Genomic DNA, 18,236 nt, shown 5'->3' on the forward strand with positions numbered 1-18,236 from the left:
CTGTATTCTGCTCCTATAGGGGACGCTGCATTCTGTATATACTTCCATAGAGGAGAAGGCTTAGGCTCCTATAGGGGACACTGTGTTCTGTATATACTTCCATAGAGGAGAAGGCTTAGGCTCCTATAGGGGACGCTGTATTCTGTATATACTTCCATAGAGGAGAAGGCTTAGGCTCCTATAGGGGACGCTGTATTCTGCTCCTATAGGGGACGCTGCATTCTGTATATACTTCCATAGAGGAGAAGGCTTAGGCTCCTATAGGGGACACTGTGTTCTGTATATACTTCCATAGAGGCGAAGGCTTAGGTTCCTATGGGGAACGCTGTACCCCCCCCCCTCCCCCCCTCACACACAGCTCAGCTCAGCTCACCTCGCCGTCCACAGTCCTACTGAGCATAATGTGGGCGGGGACCAGACCATGACGGGGCGGGGTTGAGCCTACGGGCGTGTGCGCGGCTATAAACCCCGGTGATGTCAGCGTGCCGTGCAGTTGTGTGTCTGGTCTGGGCTTTTTGTGTGTCCTCCGGTGTGTACGGTGCTGAGATCTCCATCTGCCGGTCCTCTCACCCCCTGAGCCATGTGGATGTGCGGAGATGAGTCGCGGGGGAGGCTGCTCTCGCTGTGCTGTGTACAGATCATGGTAAGCTCCTTTGTTGTCAGGACGTGGAATGTCACGTGAAGCCCCTCCATGCCCGATCCTCTGCACTTCACGTCCGCAGACAGGAAGACCCCCGGCCTGCCTGTGCTGTAGGGGGTGATTGATAGCCTGTGGCTGGAGGGGGGGGGGGACTGCAGCAGCTGCATTACCTCCCCCCCCCTACCTAGATGGAGGGGCCAGTGATCCCCCCCCCCCCCCCCAACACAGGACAACTCCCCTCCTCCATCTCTGGCCTGGATGCCACCTATAATAATCCGCCAGGTATGATCAAACCGTGCATACATGTTTATATTTCTACATCCATAGTACATCCCTCCTCCTCCAGCATACAATGGCTGCAGCCTGGGCTGACCTGTCAGTTGCTGGGCTGTTACTAACAAATGTCTTGCTGGCACTTTGCTGGTGTGGCTTTCCTATGTGTATAATGGGGATTGTATTGTGGTGGCCATACATGTAATCTGATTGGACAAACCTTCATTCTAACAATATGATTGTGATATGACCTATCAGATCAGCTAATGATCCAGCCATAGATAAAATCCTTCTTTGTATGGTCTCTCTGAAGGCTCGTTTACATTTGTGTTGCCCTTTGAAGAGCAGTGGATCACTCTTCAGAGGATGTTTAACATGCCATTTGGGTGGTGCTATGTCCCCTTCTTGCTGTCTTGTTTAACCCTGTAAATCTGTGGTGCCCATGCATGCATTGGGGCTTTCCTAGTGCAGCCTTCTTTACCTAAATGGGTTGTGTTGGTGATAATGCCCGCTGGATGCTGCAGGGGGTATTGTTAATGCACAGTGCTGGGGCATGTACCCAACCCCCTACAGCCCTGATCAGTGAAGGAGGGCGGTCAGGAGGGGCTAAACTGCGGCTTAGTGGCCTGTTTTTCACGCCACCAGTAGCAAGTGTAAACTGGGCCTAATGATTTCTGGCTCATTCACACCATAGGTGTAAGAAAACTGAAGGGAAAACCAACGTCAGTTTTCATGCATGTCAGTTATGTGCCCCATTCACACCAATGGTCAGGTCAGTGTTTTTTTTTTTTTTTTTTTTTTTTTCCCTGTGCATAAAAAAAATCTGCATGTGATACTAGTGTTGTGGTGTGAACAGGGCACATAAGAGAACAATTGTGTTTTTTTTGTGTGCCCTTGCTGAACACATGCAGAAAAACTCTCTGCACCATGGTGTGAACAAGGCCTCGGTTCACATAAATGCAATGCGGGAAACTCAGCGACTTCTGTGCATTTCCTGCACCGCATTGAAATCTCACAGCATTCATGGGATCTGCTGTAGGTGTAACGACAACCCAAAACCGCTTTTCAAGACGCAATGTGATTGCAAAAATCGGATTGCATGGGCATTTACATCCAATTCCAAGGCAGCAAAAAACAGTCCTGCACCATTTTGTTGTGGGTGAAGTGCGATTTGAGCTGTACAAAATGGCTCAAATCGCACCCTACAGACATTGTATCATGCAAAACGCATGCGATGTAATGAATCACAGCATTGTGAGCCTAGGCTTAAACTCAACCTGAGTTGTATTGGTTCCCCCCTTCCCAATTGTAAAATCTGAAAAGATTATTGAATTCTATATGTGGGTTTTTCTGTTAATTACTTTGCGCTGTTATGCAACCAGTTTAGACATGGCAACGACTGGGTGACCTTTTAATGGTTACAGATATTTATATAGCACTAACCATTTTACACAGAGCATTACACACATTTGCAATATTTATTACATGCTGATTTTCCAACATGGTGAACAATTGTTTGGTGTTGCCTGGCTATAGTTGCTCGGTCATAGAAAACCATATGCTACCTACAGATGGGCGTGATGCAACCTTCAGTTGGCATAAATCGAGAAGGTAATTCACCGTGTTAGGCTGTAGGTGCTTTTCCTGGTTTGTCCACACCATAATGTGTCTACATTGACAGCCCATTCACTTTGAATGAGTCCTAAAGCTCCATTCACACCCTGGAGATTTGAATTGCTACAATTCTGGCTGCAATTCCAAATTGTGGGACGCATGTGCGATGCCATCACTACTTAATGGCACCCCAATCGCGGTGTGGATTTTGAGATAAACTGCACTGCGGTTGCACACAAACTCCTGCTTTGAGTGGCAAGCATCGCATGTTGCAATTTGTCACGATTGCAGCACGACAATCGCAACAAAATGAGGATGCAGTTAAGTAATGGCATCGCACACGCCCCACGATTTGCCACTACTTTAAATCGCCCAGGTGTGAACAAGAGTCTTAAATACAAAAAATCTGTGTTTTTAAGATGCAGCAATGTATAGAGCAGCTGTGGGTTACCATGCCCTATAGAGGGGTGTGTTCGGGGATACCATGCCCTATAGAGGGGTGTGTTCGGGGATACCATGCCCTATAGAGGGGTTTTTTTTTTCGGGCGACAACTGTACTAGTTTAACGAAAATCGGACGTTGTGTTGACGTACAAAAATTTTTTTATAGCCTGCACATCCAGATTTTTGTCCCCTGAAAACTCGTAATCGGCTGTCGAAAGCACTATACTGAAAATCAGCAGATCGTTCGTCGGACGAAATTTTACTTCCGATTTTCGTATTGGGTGTACGGGCCTTAAGGTAGACTGACTGCAATGCAGGCACCAACAAACCACACATTCACGCTGTACGGGGCACAGCGTCCAGGCAAATGGGCCCTAAAAAGATGAAAGTGATACAGGTTAGCTTAAGTCCATTAGAGTAGAAGTTTAATATTTGATAGTCAGAAAACCAAACCAGTTTCTGGGGCTCAAGGCTCACTCCATCAGGGCTGAGAAACCAACCCTTCCCCCCCCCAATTGCTGTACTAAAAATTGTAGATAAAATTTAACGCCTTGGTACATATTGTAAAATGTATGTTAGAAGACCTTGTGTCATTGGAGTATAGATATATGGATATGGCTTTTCAGCTGTACGATAAAAGATGATAGAAAAGAGCTCTAGAATGACTCAATACCATAATACCCCAAGGTTACCTTGTAATGTAAATGTCCTATACCTCATTGCAGGGCTTGACAAATTTGCTTTGAATCTAGGAGCCAGCTAAAAGTTAGCCAGTTTTTTTTTTTTTTTTTAACAAAGCTTTATTTTCAATGACAAAACCCTTCTCTTATGTAGCACTGTATTTGAACAGATGTAAAACACAGGTTTTCACATGGAGAATACATGGAGGTGTAGCAGCAACATGAAGCAGCAGAGCTAAAGTGTCCCCCCCCTGATTTTAGATGTTAATCACTTGCCTCTAACCTACCTAACCTCTAGCACTCTAACCCCCTTCCTGCCCAGGACAATTGCACAGTCATGGAACACTGTACCCACATTTTTTTTATCATATTTGAGATGGCTTTTGGTGAGGTCAGTTTTTCCTAAACAAAAAACTGAACATTTTGCAAATAAGTAACTTCTTTGCACTCATCAGTGCATATGTGCCTGTCAATTGCTGGTTACCGTCTCTCCTTTCCTCACACTTTAACAGCACATGAGGAAAGTACTGCCAATAACTGGCAAATCTGTTTACACTGATCAGCTGTGATTGGACACAACTGATAGCATAGTAAAGAGCAGCTGTGATTGGCCCTTTACCTTTGATCTGCGGTCAGCTGTGTCCAAAGGACACAGCAGTATGAGCGTGCCCCAGGGGTGTAGGGTTCTGGATATATATGTGTATATATAATATATTTATTATGACACCCTCCCAGAACTAGCCAACTGTGTAGACTGCGTGTCCTTTATGTCAGGCAATAGGAATTGCACATCCCTGGGAATGGGCTAACAAAAGCCCAGGCGCCAGGCTGCAATTTCTAGTCAACCTGGCGCCTGTGATTTGAGTCCTGCCTTGTTGATTGGGAGCCATAAATGCTAGGAAGCCACTAATATATAGTATTATGGTAAGCTATAGCACTGGTGTGTTTGGTACAGTATATGTGGTTCAGGGTGCAATCAAGAATAAATGGCTATGCACTGTTGCATTATGGCGTGTGTTATGGTGTGAACAAGCCCTTAGTGACTGCTCTAGCTGTTTATTGCAGCCTTTATGCATTAAATACTATTTCTCTGCTTTTACTTTTCTATGATGCATTGATTAAACTTCCTTTTTCAGATCTCATTGTGTCTGGCTGATCGCAATGACCACTGTGATGAGTGAGTATTATTTATTTGTATTTTTTTTGGGTTTTTAATTTTTTTTTTCACTGTTCTTATTGGACTGCTGTCGTTCTTACATGTTTCATTTTGTTTTTTTAGGAAAGGTTGTTCATCCACAAACTGGGTCAACCTGTGGTATGTCTGGTGAGTAGAGAAAGTTTTACAACTTCTGGACCTGGTCTTTGGTCAGATAGTCATGTGGATATATACTGCAGTATATAGAATGCTGGAAAACCTTTATACAGATGTCAGCAGAGATTTAAAGCCTAGGTTAATTTTGTTAAAAGCAATTTTTTTTATGCAGCTTTGGAGCAGATCGGTTCTTGGTATTTGTACTTTTTTTTTTTTTTTTTGCCATCTGTCTGGTTGTTGTGGGAAGCTGGTCATTCGCACAGCAGTAAAAATAAGGGCGGCCTTTGCTGTGACCCTCAGTGGCATTAGTGCTGGGTACAAAAATAGACCTTACCATGTGTCCTCAAAGCAGAGGCCAGAATCTATCATATGAAAATGAAGTGCTGGGACTTTTTTTTTTTTTTTTTTTTTTCTTCTTCTGGGCATGCTGAATGATTAATAATCCATATTGGGTGTTGGTAATGTTTTTGATTGGATGGTTTTGGGAAAAAATAGGTAAAATGAACCCCTATTGTATAGAAGCTATGTGAAGTAGATTTAAACTCAAATGTTTTGCAGCTTAACTTAAAGATGTGCTGGTTGCATTAGTTTTCTTTCACCTGGTGATCCTGCAAATCATGCACTACCTTCCTTGGATACACATTGCTCCATTTGTATATATGGGCCTAAACATGACTGCCTTTGTTCATTTCCATTGCATGGGTTCTTTGTGCTTTCATTTAAGCACAGTGGAAGTTATAAGGACATTTAATTTCTGGGAAGGTCAGTGGGTATTTTCTGTAACTGCTTGTTCCTGGCCTGAACGTATGCAGCCACTGCATCTAAACTGCCAAAATATTTATATTTTGATTTGAGTTTAGATATGCCATAAAGGCTCGTATACATGGGCAAGCTGGTGAGTGGTAAAAATGGGCAGTTAAGTCCCTCAGTTTTACCACCCCCTGACAATCAACCAGAAAGCTTTAACATTTCCAGTGGCCATGTAAGTACAGTGCTGCAAAACTTTTACAACAGGCTGGGTTTGGCATGGCACTACTGCCACTTAATCAAGTGAATAGGAATGCATCACAACTGCGAGCCAAGTGTTTAACAGAAAATCCTCTTTGGCTTAGAGGAATAAAGTGGTATTCAGGAGGAGGCTCCACCACCCTCTGAAAAGTGGTCCGATGCAGATTGCATTGCAAAGGAGCATTGGGGCTCATTTACACAACCAGCACTGTAAGGGGCTGTGCGATCCAAAAATGACTTGGTTATAAGGGGGGGGGTCTGGTGACTTGAGTCAACCCTGGTGTTTTTCGCCTTGGATACTATGACCAGGAAAAAACCCCACCCCAATAATTCCTGACTGTTGGTCCTCTTTAGTGGTCATAAGTGCCCAACTCTAGGAACTCTGTATGGGGCAAGGCTGAGAGATCAGAGGGCAACAGAAAACTGGGGGCTTAATTCTTTAACATCTGAACACGGAGATCCATTTTGGGTACACTGATCCTTTGGGACTCTACTTGGGGACTGGTACACCCAGTAGATGCAGCTGTGTAGTACAGCATATAAAAGGAGGTCTGATTTTAGGAGTATGTAAACAGCTACTTTATAGGTTTAACTAAAGTCGGTTTATGTTTCATGAGTAATATATGTAGCTGTTTGAGCCAATTATTCGAGCCAGATGTGAGTTTTTATTTTAGGAAGGGTTAAAACTACAATGGAAGGTCATAGTCAGCAGTGACCATTGCAAGGAAGTGGTTTCTTGGATGTTGACCTCTGGACTAAGTGGGATTGTCAGACTGCCCTTTGCTTCCGGACTTCCTCAGAAATTGGCTTAGGAACTGCATTCCCATATTAAATGGCAGGAAATGACAGATTTCCATCATCCATACTGTGGTCTATTTTAGCATAAAGGAAAGGTTTTATAATATGGAAGGGATGGCTTGGGCAAATCAAAGTTGAACTGGCAACATCCTGATATGCAAATGAGCTGGATATTGCTTGTGGCATCCACTGATGAATTGGGATTGTGTGCAGATCAGTTGGATGAGGAAGTAATTGTAAATTATAAAATTTGCTTGTACTATTTTCCAATAAAAAAAATTGGGTCAAACCTAAACACTTTTTTTTTTTTTTTTTTTTAAATTTGTTAAATTTGTTTGCAGTCAGGCTGGCCCCCTTTGCATTACATAGTTGAAGGGAAATCTAAGGCTGCATTCACACCAGAGCGTATCATTTTTGTAGGTGTTTGGGCGTTTCTCTGGCGTTTTTGGGGCTTTTTTGCAGGTGTTTTGATTTATGTAAAGAGTGTTAAAAGGGGTGGAGACCACCTGTGTTTGAAAACGCCCATGAAAGGCCGATAACGGCGTTTTAATGCATTCCTATGTGACCAGAACAGCTCTTGATCAGCCCAAAAAGAAGCTCCTGCACTTTTTTGAGCTACAGGTGTTTTGCTTCACTGGACAAAACGCTCAGATGTGAACAGGGGCCATTGAAATGAATGGGATTTTGATTGTTGGGCTTTTTGGATTTTCACAGATGAGTGTTTTTATGGGCTGAAAAACACTCGGGTGTGGACAGGGCCTAAAGAAATTGTATAATGTATGGCGACCCTTAGGATGGCCATATACACTGTGGATTTTGATAAACCGGCTGAACCTCAGTGAATGGTCCTGTTGGCTGTCTCCTGTCAAACATCCTTCAAGGAAGGAGTCGTGTGGAAATTTGTTGGCCAAACATCAGCTGCATCCAGTTGGATTCTGCCATTATTTACGTATACAATAGCCAGTAGATTTGCCCATATACACTGCATAGCATGAATTGAGGAATCAGTTTGAAAAGAAAAATGAAAGCAGTTTGTCCAGGTTTACCCCCAGAAACTACAGCTCTCTGCACTGGTGGCTCAATAAAGGGCAAGTATCAAGCCCTTCTAGTCACGGTGGGCAGCTTTGAGATGTCTCCATGCTATTTGTTGGCATCACAGCAGGTTGACAAAATCCCTGACAATATACCGTAGGACATTTCTTGGCCTTTGAAGTTGTAGGTTAGGGAAAGATGACAGTAGTTTTAATAAGTTCACCTTTTTAGAAAAAATAAATGCACCTATATTTGCAGGAAAATGTGAATTTTTGTTTTATGCAGCAGCCTGGCAAGCATTGCATCTGATCAGTGGAACTGGGTGCAATATCTGGTTTCTGCCTGTACAATCATACAGGCTGTCTGTTGAAAGCTGCAGGGTTTGTGGATGAACTACGAGAGTGCTCAGAGCCCCGCACTTTTTTTAAATTGTGACCGTGGGTGCTGGGAGAAGATCCCCTGCCCACTGTCGCACTGAGAAGTGTATTAACTGGTGGCAGGAGCTGGAACATTTTACATATTCCACCCTAAATGAGTGGAACATATTTCAAAAGCTGAACATTGCCATAAAAGCAAATTAAAACCTGCATATTGGGTTGATGCGAGTGCAGAATTGTTTTTTTTTTTTTTTTTTTTTTTAGACCTGGCTTTGTTCAAATTTTGACTTATTATGAGGATTTGATGTACATTTAGTGCTAGATGTTGCTAAATATTAACTTGCCACCTAGCTGTTGCGACTATTAGCTTTTCAGGCTACCCATCTCCACCCCCTGCCAGTAATACACCCCTGTTACCCTGGGACAGGAAGATTTGGGTAGGCCTACAGGTAGAGCTGCACGATTAATCGTATGAAAATCGCGATCTCGATTCACCCCCCCTTTGCATAGCTGAGGGAGCAGAGAAAACAGCTGTGGAAAACTCCCAGTAACTATAAATAAAACGATTACATTGTATCTTTCCTCCTGCAAACTCCTATCAGCATTAAGTCTCCCAGTAACTATAAACAAAATGATTACATTGTATCTTTTCCTTCCCTCTGCCAGGGAGAAAGGAAGTTTAACCTTAGACTAGAACTTTTTCTGACACTTGTTGCTTGCAAGTTAAAATCATTTTTTTTTTTTGCTAGAAAAGTACTTGGAACCCCCAAACATTTTATATATTTTTTTAGCAGAGACCCTACAGAATAAAATGGCGATTGTTGTAATATTTTGTCACGCTGTATTTGCGCAGCAGTCTTTCAAACGCAATTAATAAACTTTAATGAATAAAAAAAAAAAAGTAACAGTATAGTTATCCCAATTTTTTTTTTGTTATTCAGAGAATCGTGATCTTCCAAGCTAAAAAAATCGTGATTCTCATTTTGGCCAGAATCGTGCAGCTCTACCTACAGGACATCTTATTGCCATACAAAAAGGTTTTCTGTAGTAAAAATGAACAATGCTACCTCATCAGTGTTGGAGTACATGGAAAGGTGTCGTAAAAAAAAACAGGATTTTTTTTCCTGCATTTATTGAACAGAGAAACTTTTTTTTAAATTTTCATATTTAAGATAAAAACAATTTTGAACAGACCAAAGGGGAACAAGTTTTTAGGGTTTATGTACGGTTTAAAGTCAAAGCTTTGATGCTGTATTTTGTACACTGGTTGGCATTGGTCCCTTTGCCCAGCTGGGTTTATGTGCCAGCTTTGGATTAGACTGGTCCACTGACCTTTTTTCTGCTCTTGCAAATAGGCCTCCTGTGTTAAAGCCTTTTATAAAAGCGATGACGGCAAGAGAAGCTTTTCCCTGTCTGTGTTTATATAGTTTCTTTCTTTCCCCAGGCTGATTCTAGTCACCATATTTCTTCTCCTGCTGTGTGGGACCACAGCCAGCTGCATAAAGTTTTGCTGCAAAAAGAAGAAACCGCTTGTGCAAAATTTACCAACTCATCCCTATGAAGTGACTGTGATCGCCATCGACAATGACAGCACCATTCACAGTACAGTCACCTGTAAGTATATTCTTTTGAGCAATTTGTGAAATTGAAGCTTTTAAATTTGGGCACCTAAAGAGAACCAGTCACCATGAATATTATACCAACAGCTTTAAGGTTGAAAAGGGGAAAGAGCCAGAAAGTATGACAAGATTTTACCATTTGGTCCCTAGAAGATGGGGGTAAAATACCACCAAACTCAACATAACCTTGGTAGAATGACCCTTTTAAATAACCTACCACTTAAAATGAACTCCTCCATATCAACTGTAGTGGCAGTTGGCAAAGACAATATATCGAAAATGTTTAGTTCACTATAGCCAGATGTTTTGTACGTTTGTGGGTTTTTTTTTGTCTGCCATGGCAACCTACATATGCCCTTAACTGCTCCCTTACAGTCTACCATTTAGACTGAAGCTCTAATCTTAAAATCTTTGATAGAAGGCTACAAAGTGCTGTGCTTTGCTTTCCCCAAGGGCCCTTCAACACTGTTGCATTGACCCAACAAATTGGGTTGTGCTGCCAGCTTATTAAAATCTAATGCAGGGCACCTATGCATTGGAAAATCAGACCTACTTTTTTCCCTGTCAGTGTTGTGAATTTGCTGCCCACTATTGTATCATGTTGAGCTGTCATTTAAACCGCATTTTAGTGCTTATTGTATCACTAATGTGACTGAACCATTAATATGACCAATGCATTCAGCTTCACAACGAATGTTCATAACATTCTGTTTTCTGATCTGTTACAGCTTACAGCTCGGTGCAGTATCCTCATATGTTTGCATTTAGTGATATGGACAGAAGTGCAATGTCTCCCCCAGCTTACAGCCTCTATGCTCTAGAGCTGCCTCCCGCCTACGAGGAAGCCATAAAAATGGCTAAGCCTAGTGGGGATGTTGGCACCTCCGTTGCTGGCCCAAAACTAGAGGACATCAGTGAACACGATGGACCTGAAGAGGACCAAGATCATCAGCAAGCCTCATCAAATGACACGGAATCACCACCTCACTATGAAGAGACTGAAATTACCCAACCCCAGGTCCACTGATGACTAACTATAGACCAGAAGCTTGTGCTTCCCAGGGCTTGGCATGGAATCTTCGAGGATCAAATTCTGCTACAGATGCCAGGAAGCAAGAGCCCACCTAATCTTGTTTGTAGTGCTGTGACCTACATATAAGGCTGGAACTTTCTCAGCAATGTGGCTTCATGCTAGCCAGTGTCATGTGAACAGAATATTAATATCCTCCACGTGTTCAGGGCAGACCTGGCGTCTCCATCTCTGCAAGCTGATAGTGGACGGTCTACCCCGTGTTGCAAACACTTCTGGAATCCCCCCTCTGCAATGGATGCAGACTAGATGTTTGTATTGTCTTTAATACGCAGTGGGTGTAAATCATATGCAATACCTTTTTTTTTAGGTTTCTGAATGCGAAACTAGCCAAGCTTAAAGGGATGCTTCAAAAGTAATGAACAATTTTCTTTGGCAATGTACTAGTTAAGAAACCTGACTATATGGACTTCTGCTGTGAAGAGCTGCCATGTTAAGGTCACCATCCCCCTCCCTTCTCTCCATAGCGGTTTATTGTAAAGTGTATAAATGTTCACCCATTTAAATGGCAGGCAATGAGTGCAGAAAGGGGGGCTGAATCGGCAGGAGAAACTCAACTTGCATATCCTCATGGCTTCAGAAGCTAGTATATCTGTGTGTGCCATGTTTTCTGAGCCTTTACCCAATCTAGTATTTAGGGGAAACCTGTACTGAGTGGGCTGCTTTGTCTGAGCCTCTTCTGAAAATACCGGTTAACAGGCTCTGTCATTATTTACTCAATCACTGACCTGGAACAATCGTACAGCATAGTAGGTTTATTGTGCTAGACCTGCATACAAGTGCCAAGTAGGATTCCATGTACTGAAGATATTGGATGAGCATGATAGCCAGGTAGTTCGCATTTTTAGAAAGGTCACAGCTACTTCATATCCTTAATACAGATTTCCTATGCTGTTGAGCTTTAGGAAAAGTTCATGCCTCTATGTAAAAGGAATGAAGTAGAAACACTACTGCATGGTTCGGTTTTTGTTAAATTTTTATACTACTTGTTTTAATTTTTCATAGTTTTTAATTTAGCAATAAGCGGTTCATTGTTCCTCTTCAGGCATTCAGCTTGTAACTGTCACTACCTGTTTGAGCTGCAATCATTCTGTATATTTAAGGCATGCTATCTGTCACACTCTGCTTTTATTATAATTTATGATCATTTTAATCCCCTGAGAATGTTCACATGCTCACAAGGTCCCATAACTCAGCCATGTTAGTCTGGGTGTGCGTGCGAAAGGATCTATTTATATTGGTCATAGGTATGATCTTTTGTAGAAGTGACTTTGCTTTTATCCCTGAGCAGGGAAGGGCAATGTAAAACATATGTAGCATGACCCATTAACCTCTACCAGTTTGTGCCAACTCCCCTGTACATTCCACCTGTTATCTTAGGACTGACCACCTTATCAGTCTGTCTCCTTCTTGCAGAAGGTGTCATATATTTCTAGCAAATTGCTGGAATGGGGTAACTCGTTGCTAAGTAACGGAACTTCTGTAAAGTGTCAAATATTCTGTTAAGAACTGTCACTGTAAATTTTTGTTTTTGTGTATAGTAACTTAGGCATAATGTATTGTTTAAACTATATCTGCTAAATGTGTTTATAACTATAACTATTTTTTTTAATTAACAGATGTGGTTCAGTAAGCCTAACTAATAAAATTCGAACTGTCCTATCACTGTCCTATCATTTTTATCAAGATAGAACTGAGACATCACCTTAACACACAATGGTGGCTTTATTTGAAGTGTATGTATAGCTTTTGATGAGTAGGAAATGGTTAGGTTTTTATTGCTGCTTGTGTCTGCTAGGTAGACTCCATCTTTGTCCTGTGAACACGGTCAGAATAAATGATTCAATTTTACAGTTGCCACCAGAACAAGGAGGGGGTGGTCCACCAATTGGGACACCCAATTCAGTGAATGCTTGCATGTCACTTGCTCTCCTTTTTTGATTCCAGGATGGAAAGTAAAGGCAATTTCCTGAACAGGACATGTATACAAATATAGAAAAAAGCAGTCGTAAACCTTAACTTTGCTATACATGCAGTTTAATCCTTAGAGCTGATGACATTGCCTCAATTGGCTAAAGCCTGCAGTATGAAAGGACATGCAGTATTCTATACTAACACAGAGAAACTGACTTCAATACTAGTGATGAGGCTTTTGCATAATTTTTGACCTAATATTTAAAGCTTCCCAGCAGTAGGGTTGTTACCATTTCAAGCGCTGGCTGCTTGTTCAATGTAGGATTGTAAAAGCCATTTTACTTGCTAGATCTTCCACTCTGGTGGGCTCTCCCTGGAGGTCCTCAGTCAATGTGGGGCTTTAGACCCTTCATCAGCCTTGATGTCAGGACTTTAGACCAGTAGTCGGTGGACCACTGATAGTCCACAAGCATTTTGGTGATTCCCCTGCTGCAAATCAAATCATCATTGTGGCAGATATACTATGCCCACTGTTTCCAGTGTACTCCATGCGTGCTGACAATACTGTCAGCATGTGAAAAAAGGTATAGTGCACTCAACACAATCATAAATCTTAAACATATGACATCTGGAATGACCCAAATATTATGGTGATCTTCATACTGTGTGGAAAACCATATGTGAAAATTCTTTATGCAAAAACATATGTATAACGATAGATGATTCCTCCAATTGATCCAGATAATCTCAAATAGCCAAAGATCAAGCTTCCATCAATAGTGGATCTTCAATCTTGCTAATCTTGGACTGATATGGGTGAGTGAAATGGAAGAAATAGCCTCTTACCAGATGACACTAAACAGTGAGCCCTATTGGTGAATAGGCACTTTCCACACGTGAACAAATAAAATCAAGTGAGGTGACACCTCGGTGCTCTGGTCCCAGCTGAAGCCTGATGAGGAGAAACTCGTTGGGGGGGATGAGTAGCCACGCCACACTACATGTTCCGCACTGCAGGCGGTCGCGTTTGGTACATTTGGAACCATTGTTCATGCCCAGTTCCTTCTATTAGCCATATGCCCAGTTCCTTCCATTTGCCATATGCGCGTTTCTTTTTTAATAAAGTTTTTTTTTTTTTTAAAAGGATAATGCACTATTGGCACTTTCTTTTGTTATGGGGGAGTGACATTAAGAGTACAGTATCGCCAGCCACATCGGCGAGTTGGCTATGGTGGAGTGGAGAAACATTCGGCCCACGCATTGAAGCTGCCATTGGATACCCTCTATCTGGTGTATCCGTATAAACAGTGGTGTATGCCTACCTTCTACATTCTTCTGGTAATAAGTTTGCACTACCACCGAGGTGTTACCTCACTTGATTTCATGTTAATGTGTGAAAAGTGCCTATTCACCAATAAGGCTCACTGTTTAGGGTTATCTGATAAGAGGCTATTTCTTCTATTTCACCCTCTCATATCGGTCCAAGATTGGGGCGAGATTGAAGATCCACTATTGATTGAAGCTTGATCTTTGGCTATCTTGAGATTATCTGGATCAATTGGAGGACTTAAAATATTTTTTCACGATTGTTATAAATTATGTTTTTGCATAAAGAATTTTCACATATGGTTTCTCACACTGTATGAAGATCACCATATTTGGGTCATCCCATATGTCCTATGTTTTAATATTTATGATTGTGTTGAGCACACTATACTTTCACATTTATTTTCCTAATTTCAGTGCTGCCGCATAAGTGTATGGTTAATGTACCCTATTTTAGTTCACATTCAATACTGCCAGCATGCATTTATACCTGATGGCTCCCCTATAGTTCAGCTCCTGGGAGCTCAGGAGGCGGCGCTGGGAGTAGCGCAGTGTGGGAGGGGGACTTCCAACAATGGTGCTGATTATAGACTGGGGGGCAAGCACATGGCTGGATAAAGAGGCGAGAGCCAATGAGTAAGGCAGCAGTGTGATTGGGGGGGGGGGGTCAGAATTGGAGCATGGTATAATGTAGCAGACAGCAGCGTAGGACTGAAGTTGGAGCATTGTGTGTATTAAGGCATGTAAAATTCATGTGATCCACGGGATTCAAAATTGTGAGTTTAGTGGTCCGTGAGGTCTGAAAGGTTGGCGGCCACTGCTTTAGACCACGGAAGTATAGGTGAGAAGACACTGCAGGGAACTGGTCTATTAGTAGCATGGAGGGTCAGGTAAGTTGCTTTTCCATGCCTCAGAGACCTAATTGAGCAGTCGGCTCTTGCAGTGGAGCCACAACTCGCACTGCAAGGGAGATTTTTTACTTTTGTGCTATTTCATATTCGCCTGTATTTGCTCACAGAACTTCCAGATTTGCTTTAAGTTCAGCTAGTAAAAGTAAAATGGTAATTTCCCTCATTAATCTGAGCATTCTAAGAATCTAACTTCTGGATTTATCAAATCTCTGCTCCCCTGTCCAACACTGTTGCCTCCTGCTGGTTCCTATGTTTCTACGGATGTACCTTGATTGCCTGCAGGTACTCACACAAACCAGACAGCCTAGTGCCCACAGCAGAGCTCCTCCCTAGGCCAACCTGCAAGTTGGCCTGTCAGACTAGATGAATTAGACACCTGCAATGAGAGAAATTGGGGTTGACTGCTGAAAAGGCAAGTTGTCTGGTGTTAGTACTTCTAAACCGCTGACCAAAATCAAGTATTGATCAGGAATGTCATAAGTCTTTATATACTTGCCTGTTCTGGGTTATCACTAAAGCCATCTGTGGGTTTTGCAGTAGAGAAGGGCTTGGGCGTGTTCGAGTTCCCACATGACTGACCCTGCCAGGAAGCCAACACTGCTATTCACAGGCAGTGAGACATTTCCCAAGCTGCAGCTGCACAGATCGCTCATCTCTAAAGTCTGAAAACGCCAAGAAGCAAAATCCCATTCATTTCAATAGCCCCTGTTCACATCTGAGCATTCTGTCACCTTAAGCTCAAAGCACATGAGCTTTTTTTTGTTGGCAGATTACAAGCGTTTTTAGATGTCAATGCCTGCCTCCCAAATGCCTGAAAAAGCACAAAAAAAGCCTGAAAACAATACGCTCAGGTGTGACTGGAGCCTAAAATGGGTGATGGCAGTAAAGTCCATGCCAGTTGAATTTTCCCTAATGCAGTGCAGATATGAAGTGATCCTTATTGATTTGAATGGCAATTGAGTCTGATTTCTAAAATTGGACAGTTTATCTGCTGCATTTGACTTTCTTTCTCTGCAATGCAAACAAGTCTCAATAAGAGCTGCTGTGGCCAGAGAGCAGTGGTTTGATTTGTATATTCATTCCTGTCAGACACCTGGTTTTCATTTATCAATGCTCTCAGAACAAATAGCTACATTTTCCACATAGCAACCAAACCTTTAGATTGGCATTCCCAGTAATTTTACAGGGCAGGTTTGAATTTGATATTATACAGTACTGACAGTAACTACGCCGGCTCCTAAGAGCCAAGCCGCTTTCAATCTGTGGTATGCACATACTTAATCTGGATGAACCTGCAAAGCTTCAAATGTAACTCAAGTCTTGTGTTCTTTTTTTAGTATAAGAATAATAAACATGTCCTACGTGCCTGCTCTGTGTAATGGCTTTGGACAGATTAGTCCTGATTCTCCTTTTTTTGGGTCCCTCTTTGGTACGCCTGGCCCCTCCCTCTGGTTGAGTGCCCCCACAGCCAGCAGCTGGCTATGGGGGCACCTGGTCTGAGACACAGCTCCCTGTGTCCATTCAGATATGGAACTGTAGCCCTGACCTATTTCTCTCTTCATTGGCTGACTGACAGCAGCGGGTGCCAATGGCGCTGCTGTCTCAGCAAATAAGGAGGGGAGTCCCAGGCAGCCAAGACACTTCTGCAACATTGCTAGATCTAGATGGACCTTGGGTAGGTATAAGGGAGGCTGTTGCACACAGGTGTGTTTTTTTTTTTTTGTTTATATGCATTAAGATAAAAAAAATCTACCTTTACAACCCCTGGATTAGGGGTTGTAGTATTTCAACTATCCAGCCTAAATCAGAGTACACACAGGCTGAATTTTTGGAGACTTTTGCAGTTTCAAAAAAAAAAAAAAAAAACAGCTGCCATTCAGCCCCAGTGTAGGTTGGTCTGTCCGATTGAAGCTGGCTGAGCATGCTGGAAAACCTGATCTCCTCCTGATCAGTGCTCTGCCAATGGCGAAGATTTGATATAAAGCAGCCCTATAACATTTAAATAATAGTATCTCTTCCCCTCCCTGCCTCCATTTTACAGGGTCTTTATGCCTGGGGGAGGAACTGCCCAATCATGTGATCACTGTGATTGACTGTCAGAGTGGTCACATGATTGGGAACCAGTCCTGCTGACTCCCAATCATTACTAGTGGCAGAGAGCTGTCTGACAGCTTGGTCATTGGCTAGGAGGGCCAATTTCCACCTGTAAGGCAATATAATGTGCAGATTTACTGAGGCAAGATGGCACGGCTGTGCGAATTGACGTACCTGTACGTCGCCCGTGCTAACCCGGTGGTGCTTGGATTAGTTCCAGAACCGATCAATCTACAGGTTGATTTATGGCCTGGACCTGATTGTGCCTGTGTAATCTCCCATCCTGGAGCCCTTTTCGTTTCCAGCATTAGAGGAGAGCATCAGACAAGTGGGTAAAATCACTACATTGACACCAGTACACATAGGCACATTTAACCCCTTGATCGCACCCCCCCCCAGTTAATCCCTTTCACTCTTCATCAGTGTCATTATATACAGTGTACAGATATTTTACTCATCCCTGTATTAGTGTCCCGGGTGACCTCAGTTAATGTCAATCCAGTAAAGCGTCAGATTTCTGATACACAGCACACAAAACCGCAGCGTTGGCAGAGTCCGGCCTGATCTCTGCTAGCGCTAGCAGTTCAATTTTTTGGTAGCGGTTCAAACAGTCCCCAACAACCAGGTGCTTTTTTTTTTTTTTTTTTTTTTAAATCTGTGACTCTCACTAGGTACCTATAAATTTATTGGCCAAAATGTCCAAACAGAGGTACAATAGTGAAGAGACCTACAGGATGCTGAACGTGGCCGATGAGAGCGGTGGGGAAGCCTCACTGTCAGAATCAGGCTCAGTATTCAAACCTGTAGAGAGCAGCGGCACCCTGACAGATAGCTCTGATGACGGAGTAATGGTCCCTGCTAAGGTCAGGAGTACCCGACCCTGTTCCCAGGTTGCAACAATATCATGGTTCTCGTATGCAGCAGAGTGTCAGTACTAGTGGCACTCAACCTTCTGGTGAACTGGCAAGCACCAGCGGCCTAGTACATCCCAGTCATAGACAAGCCAGCACTGCAGTAACACTTGGTGACATGGCGAGTCCCATAAGTGCAGTTCTAACTGGTGCAGTGGCTAGCACAAGTAGTGTCCCGCAGCCACCAAGAATCC

The 18,236-nt window shown here is 42.8% G+C and overlaps 1 protein-coding gene across 1 annotated transcript; it reads left to right on the top strand.

Moving 5' to 3' along the window:
* Positions 1-484: 484 nt before the first annotated feature.
* On the top strand, positions 485-11,484 carry TMEM52 (transmembrane protein 52). The gene is made up of 5 exons (XM_082274153.1): positions 485-643; positions 4,787-4,827; positions 4,930-4,974; positions 9,622-9,791; positions 10,525-11,484. The coding sequence occupies exons 1-5, from the start codon at positions 581-583 to the stop codon at positions 10,821-10,823; spliced, it is 618 nt and encodes a 205-aa protein (XP_082130279.1). The 5' UTR covers positions 485-580; the 3' UTR covers positions 10,824-11,484.
* Positions 11,485-18,236: the final 6,752 nt, after the last annotated feature.

Source organism: Pelophylax lessonae (assembly GCF_965119305.1).
Source record: "Pelophylax lessonae genome assembly, chromosome: 12".
Taxonomy (NCBI): domain Eukaryota; kingdom Metazoa; phylum Chordata; class Amphibia; order Anura; family Ranidae; genus Pelophylax; species Pelophylax lessonae.

Bases quoted from the DNA above. Each gene is read 5' to 3' on its own strand.
- TMEM52 (XM_082274153.1), top strand. From the start codon at position 581: ATGTGGATGTGCGGAGATGAGTCGCGGGGGAGGCTGCTCTCGCTGTGC. The intron at 4,828-4,929 runs GTGAGTATTATT...TTGTTTTTTTAG, and splicing joins CGCAATGACCACTGTGATGA to GAAAGGTTGTTCATCCACAA. The intron at 9,792-10,524 runs GTAAGTATATTC...GATCTGTTACAG, and splicing joins CATTCACAGTACAGTCACCT to CTTACAGCTCGGTGCAGTAT.